At 39.4% G+C, this 7380-nt stretch overlaps 1 protein-coding gene across 3 annotated transcripts in view; it reads right to left on the bottom strand.

Moving 5' to 3' along the window:
* Positions 1 to 7380, bottom strand: part of erg (ETS transcription factor ERG) — a 19269-nt gene that overhangs the window by 6116 nt on the left and 5773 nt on the right. For all 3 annotated transcript variants that reach the window (XM_016489255.1, XM_016489254.1, XM_016489256.1), the window contains exons 2-4: positions 5778 to 5977; positions 2708 to 2835; positions 1836 to 2039 (exon numbers count right to left, since the gene is read on the bottom strand). In XM_016489255.1, the coding sequence (XP_016344741.1) occupies positions 1836 to 2039; positions 2708 to 2835; positions 5778 to 5977 (532 nt within the window). The remainder of the gene's footprint in view (positions 1 to 1835; positions 2040 to 2707; positions 2836 to 5777; positions 5978 to 7380) is intronic.

Here is a 7380-nt window from a genome sequence, read left to right on the forward strand (position 1 = left end):
GTGTGAGTGTGTGTGTGTGTGTGTGTGAGTGTGTGTATGTGTGTGTGTGAGTGTGTGTATGCGTGAGTGTGTGTGTGTATTTGTGAGTGTGTGTGCGTGTGAGTGTGTGTGTGTGAGTGTGAGTGTGTGTGTGTGTGTGTGTGAATGAGTGTGTGTGTGTGTATATGAGTGTGTGTGTGTGAGTGTGTGTGTGTGTGTGTGTATGAGTGTGTGCGTGTGTGAGTGTGAATGAGTGTGTGTGTGAGTGTGTGTGAGTATGAGTGAGTGTGTAAGTTTGCGTGTGAGTGTGTGTGTGTGAGTATGAGGGAGTGTGTAAGTGTGTGTGCGTGTGTGTGTGTGAGTGTGTGTGTATGAGTGAGTGTGTAAGTGTGTGTGTGTGTGTGTGTGTGAGAGTGTGTGAGTGAGTGTGTGAGTGAGTGAGTGAGTGAGTAAGTGTGTGTGAGTGTGTGTGTGACGGCAGACAGGAACGTCTGTCTCTCTCTCATCTCATGCATATCAAAGAACTCAAAAGCCAAACCGATCTTGTTTTCATGTTTCACCCCAAAATCAACAAGAAATAAATCATTCTAATATTTTACATTTAAACCATGAAGATGTTTTACACTGTGGCACATTTACATGAAACTCTAGTTACTGTAGTGCACAGAAATCCCATTCTCATCACTGTCATGTCATGTTCATTTAAATCAGCATCAGTTAAAGTCAGTCGCATGATATAATATAAATACTGTACATGGTACAATAAGAACTGAAGGTGAAAGTGCTTCTGTTTCAATAATGCAAAACATTTCTTAAGACTTCATCAAAAAAAAAAATCATTTATTTCAAAATAATATATTTTCAATAATTAGAATTGAACTTAATTTCAAAATATAAAATTATTATATAAAAATATTATTAAAATTATAAAATATCTTTAAAAATATAATGTATATAAATATATTTTATATAATAAGGAAAATATTTTTTTATTTGATTTTAGGGGGAAGCATGACCTGCACAGGTTTATCGAGATTCACACAGCTATAATAATAAACGACCTGGAGTGTTAAAATCGTTTAATGCACAACTAGCCGTGCATTATCCCGCTTATACCATGCTCATTTGCCAGCACTGACAAGTTAAAGCTGTTTATGTTTTACAGCGCAATATTTGACCGGAAGGGTAAAAACGATGGTTATTTTCATCAGTTCTAGCATTCTGCCCGCTTCAAATCAGACACACAGATGAAATAGCGCAGTTAGATCACATTTATTTGAATTGATTATTGATCGCGAGAGAAACAGAGAGAGATGACACTTGTGTGTGTGAGTTACACGCGTCTGTGTGTCTCTCTCTACAAACAATGAAGCTGTAAATTTAGTTACTTCAAAAAACTGTGATTTTACCTCCTCGTTGCTGAGGAATATAATCTAGGCTACTTTATTAATAAAAGAGGCGTGGCAGCGGTGACAGCAAGTTTCTGTGCTCCTGAATGTTTCAGTGTGTGCAGTGCAATCTCTGATCTCTCTCGCTCTCTCTCTCTCTCTCTCTCTGTGTGTATGTGTGTGCATACGTCAATGAAAGCAGTGCATTAATACAGAACGGTGATTAAACTGACTTGGAACTACTTGTGCATTAAACGGTTTTAATGCATACCTGCCAGCCAATCAGAATCAAGTATTCAGACAGACCATGGTAGAAGAATTAATAATGCATGTTATCGCATGTTAAATGTGAGTCGTGTGACCGTGAGGCCAGTGATCAGAGAGTTATGAAGCGCCATGAGCTGCTGATGCAGACACGCACTCGTGCCGTGTGAAGAGCGTGTCAGATCCCACACGCGTGTCACTCACTCTCTCTGAGGTAGTGCAGGTGAGACAGCAGGATGTCAGCCGTGTAGCTGCTGGTCAGACGCTGGACGTCGTCTTTGCTCATCTTGCAGAGCTCCTTCCCGTCGATGCTGTGGAAGAGAGACAGGTCCACCTCGGGAAGCCCGTACTCCTTTACGGCCCATTCCAGCCACTGACGCACGTGATCCGCCGACCACAGGCTCGGATCTGCAGCACCAACCGCAGCGCAGGTTACGCACTTTCATTTGAATGAATTAGCCATAAACATTGTTTTTCTCCCAAATGCATGTCTCCAAGCAACACACTGTTTATATATATCTACTGTATATATGCCAGGTTGTCAAACCAATGAAAAATATGAATTGCTTTTGTTGCTTGCTTTAGATAAAAGCTTCTACTAAATGCATAAATGCAAATATAATTCAACATCGTCTTACTGCAAAGCATGGACGAATGAAGCACCTTTTTTTGTGAATTCTTTGTAATGCAGTAATTCCTCTTCCTGTCATTTTAATTCTTATTCCAGTTCAACGTCCTGTCAGACTGAACTTTACTCATAAATCTACTACTGGTTGACACAGATCCAAAGCAGAACTTATGAACTAGTGGTCTAGCAGTAGCTTTGAATCTGCGTGTCGGATCATTATAAGCACACGCATGTCCTGCTGCACATTCTTGCGCTGCGTGTCTATTGTCTCACCGCACGAGCGGGAAAAACAGGATGTTGTTAGTGAGCATCACCGACAAGCAGGAAGTTACACAGAATCTCTGACTCAAGCCATGAAGCACAGGCGCAGCTGTCTGTCGTCATCAGTGCTGTGACATAAAAATAACTCAATCACAAAAACACCAGTCTTTAGACAAGCGTGTGGCACCTGCAGGGACGATCACTCTGCGCTCACTGGTGGTAATGTTGGGCGGTGCGTGCTTGTCCTCCATAAAGCTGCTGTACATCCCTGGAGAGATCTTACCCTTCACCGCAGCACACACATCAGGAGAGGCTCTGCACACACACACACACACACACACACACACACATACTCACACAGACAATACTCCATATCTCTCTCGCTCGCACACACGCACGCACATAAATGCTAATGCATTCATATTCTCCAGAACGCGTAACAACGGACAGCAGAGAGTCCAGAAGGGGTGAAAGACAGGTGACCGGCGCTGTATTTATCTGTACGTGCGTCTGTTGAATTCAGAAGTGGACGTCAAAAGGAACTCTACACCGATAACACACTCAATGAATCTGTTCAGTGTGGCAGACGATTCCAGCCTCTCCAAATGTAATCATGCATGTTTATTCAGGAACTCTATATCTAAAATTGCTAGGTATTAAAAAATGTAAATGTCTTACACACACAGACACAGACACACACACACACACACTCACACAGAGACACACGATTCAGATGTGCATCTCCTGAAGGAAATATCAGTATTTATAAGAAGAACAATCTGAACTCAGAATGCAAATATCTTGTCAACGAGAGATTCTCAAACTTTAATGCAAATATAAACTATCATTCAAAAGTTCTGGGGTAAGATGTTTCTAATAAATAAATACTTTTATTAATCAAGGATGCATTAAACTGATCAAAAGTGACAGTAAAGACATTTATAATGTGACAAAGATTTCTATTTCAGATAAATGCTGTTCTTTTGAACTTTCTATTCATCTGTGGGTCCTGAAAAATAAAATGTATCAGTTTCCACAGAAATATTATGCAGCACGACTGTTTTCAACATTGATAATAATCAGAAATGTTTCTTGAGCAGCAAATCAGCATATTAGAATGATTTCTGAAGATCATGTGACACTGAAGACTGGAGTAATGATGCTGAAAATACAGCTGCGCATCACAGAAATACATTACAGTTGAACAGATATTCACATAGAAAACAGCTGTTTAAATTATAATAATATTTCACTATTTTACTGTATTTTTGATCAAATAAATGCAGCCTTGCTGAGCAGAAGAGACTTCTTCAAACACATCTTACTTAGCCTCTGTGACACTGTTCAGCCTGAATGAACTGAATTAACTAAAACAAAAACAGAAAGTGCATGTCCGAGGAGCATCAGCGGATGCCAGTGAGCGCTTCTTCACTCATCGCGAGGACACAGATGTGAGGGATTCTGCTGGAATGTGCCGGCAAACTCCACATCAACAGCCCAGAGGCTTCAGCTCATGTGTCGACCAACTGTTGGGCTCGTGGAGACGGAAAGTTTCTGAACTCACACGCATCCATAAAACACGGCCAGCGCTGCTGATGCAGGAGCGACAACGCCAGATCTGCTGCTGGACGGAGCTGAAAAACTCTCTACAACAGTCTGACGCTCTGATCAGCCGCAAAATCACCGATTCCTGCAGCTGCTGTTTGTTTTACATCCAGCCAGGGTTATTATCACTTATGAAAACATAAAAAACGTACTAAAACATTAAAAAAAATTACTAAACCATAAAAATTATTTTTGCTACTTTAAATTAAACAAATATAAAACACTTAAACTAAAAAAAAAAAAAATACTAAAACTATAAAAAAAAATATTGCAGATAGTTGCCATGGCAATATTTCTCATTTTCATTTAGATGAACTTAATGTATTAAAATGACTAAAACTAAAACTGAAATAAAATTAATAAACGCTACACATTATTGATGGCCGCTTTCGAAACACTGCTTCATGAAGCTTCGAAACCTTTGCGAATCAAATTTTCTTTTCGAAACAGTGGTTCGGAGCGCGTATCAAAATGCCAAAGTCACGTGATTTCAGTCAACGAGGCTTCGTTACATCATAACTGTTTCGAAACGTTTCGAAATTTCAATAGTTCGCCATAGGGGGGCGATCTCTGTGAACCCGTGAATCATGCGAGTCTACTGAGATCGCCCCGCAGCGGCGAACCACTGCATCAGCGTCTACGGTTATACGATCTCGGATCAGTTTGATCAATTTGTAGACATTTTTAATGAGACATTTGTGTAATTACAAGGATGAGTAGTAGTTAATAGTCTCTTACTGGCCTGTTTAGACAAGCTCTCCATAAAACAAACAAAACAAGCCCTTGCAAATTATTATTTTAAAGACGCATAGGCCTATTTTACAGACACTTCATTTTTAATGGTATTTTATTATTTTGATTGCATTTAATAGATTATACTTTCAAGAAAGCGTTTTCATTGTGTTTGTAAAAGCTGTTTTTATGCATGTTTTGGTCTGAGTTTTTGTTGCATCTACACAGTTTTGACCAGCAGGCGTCACCAGCGTGTGGTGTTTCGAGCGCTTCGAATCAGTGAATCATTTTGCGAAGCAATTGGTTCAATTGATTCGAAGCTTCAAAATGGTTCAATTCTCCCATCACTACTACATATACATTTTAAAGGGGTCATATGATGCGATTTCAATTTTTCCTTTCTCTTTGGAGTGTTACAAGCTCTTGGTGCATAAAGAAGATCTGTAAAGTTGCAAAGACTAAAGTCTCAAATCCAAAACAATAATGTACAGTATGTGGAAAATAATGTGTTTTTTTAGCCTTAAACCGCATAAACACATTGCATTACACCAAATACACAAAATAATGTTCTTTTTAGCAGCATCATATGACCCCGTTAAAAAACCTAATAAAAAGTGACAAAAATACCAAAAACTACTAAAGGTTTAACTAAAATAAAATTTCACAATATTAATAAATACTATAATAGTATCCCAATGACACTAAAATGACACCGATGTCTCAACACTGAAGGTGGTTTCCATCTGGTGAGGAACACATTATGATGATCAATGACTCTTTCATTGGGTTTAACAGTCTGGGCAGAAGATCACTGGATCATCATCTTTCCACCGAATCAATCTGATAGAAGCCACATGTCCTGACGGTTCAGAGGACGATCACTGTCTAACACACGAGCCTGGTGTGGAGGTGCGTCTCACCTGGATCCCGCGCCGCACTCCAGCTTGACGGTGATGCGTCCGGTGGGCGGAGCCAGCCAGTCCTGCTGATGCACTCTGGGACTGAGTTTGCTCGGGCCGTATTCGCTGGCAGCGGAGGCCGTCATGTCCGTCTTAGAATGAGGCGCACCGTACGAACACTCGAATAAAGACTGATCCTCACTCACCACCGACAGCGCCTCCTACAGGACACACACAGAGAGAGTTTGTGTTTCTGAGCTGCGACTGTAAAGAGCTTGTAGAATTACTGTTAAAAAGAACAAAAATGTAGGGAGGGAGTTCATTATATCTGTCAGTTGTTGATTGGATGATGAGATGTGGGCATGGTCAAAAATAAAGGCGGATCTGAATGTGAGCTTGTAGTTGATTATAGGAAAGGGGCGGGGTTTAAGCAAACCACTAAATGATTGGACAAGACCAGCAGACGTCACCAGAGAGGAGACTGAAGCTTCACTGCATTGACGTTTCCATTAAACATTAAAAAAGAAAGATGTGCATGAATGGATCCATCACATTAGGATCTATAACATGCATTTAGAAAACATTTTCTGATTTCATTTCATTTGTTATATTGCTGCCGTAGAACTGCGTCATTTTTTAAAACTACATGCAAACGATGCATCGCCACGACCAAATAAAATAATAATAGCTAGCTAGCTAGCTAGTTGAAAAGACTGCATCACAACTAGCTTCAGCGACACCTGCACAGTTTTAATTCTCTTTCTTTCATTTTAATTCTCTTTTATCGCAAGACTATTGAAAGTAGCCATTCTTTCCATTGAGAATACACGAAGCCTTAAATTAAACACCAAGTATACTGTGGATGAATTTGCCCAAAAAGGCCCAGAGAATTAATTTGAATTACAGTTTTTCTTCTTTCTTTCCGTTAATTTTTTTTTTTTTTGCGTTTTGGGCCGCTGTGCCAAGAGTGTGTTTACATTAAGCAATTTAGTAAATATGACGGCGTTTTAGTGCCATAATATTTTCAGAGTAAAGTCAAAATTACTAGATTACAGTTGTACTGTGTGAATAAAGTTAGTTGATGCGAAAAAAATAGTCTGTAGCAGTTAACTGACTGATTTATGAAAATAATAAAACAATGTTGGCAAAGTTGTTGGCGTTTCTGGGCTAAATGTTATGTTACGACTGTTATTACTATTCACAAGCTGTTTTACTGACACTGATTGATCGATTACACGAGACGTTCGTTTTATTAAGTTGTTCTGATTTTTTTCAACATGTCTTCTGATTTTCATTCATGTTTATTTCGTGCTAGAAAAGACGAAAAGATGATTGATTCACATGCCGCATGAACTAAGGCGAGTACAGTGATCTCACGCCACATTAAAGAGCGGAAAAACACATTTATTGTTTGTATTTCGTGATAAAATTGACCGAATTTAAAGGCTACGATTTGTGTTATATTAAAAGTAACAAAACAGTCTTATTGCGATTACTGGGTGGCTGGCACGCTACAAATAATGAATAATGACTTGAAAACGTTAAATATAATTTATACCGTCAATAAAACTGCTTGTGAATAGTCACATAATGTTATTCACCTCAGAAAGGGGGGGGGGGGGGG

Source organism: Sinocyclocheilus anshuiensis, unplaced genomic scaffold, assembly GCF_001515605.1.
Source record: "Sinocyclocheilus anshuiensis isolate Anshui unplaced genomic scaffold, SAMN03320099.WGS_v1.1 scaffold2267, whole genome shotgun sequence".
In the NCBI taxonomy this organism is placed as follows: domain Eukaryota; kingdom Metazoa; phylum Chordata; class Actinopteri; order Cypriniformes; family Cyprinidae; genus Sinocyclocheilus; species Sinocyclocheilus anshuiensis.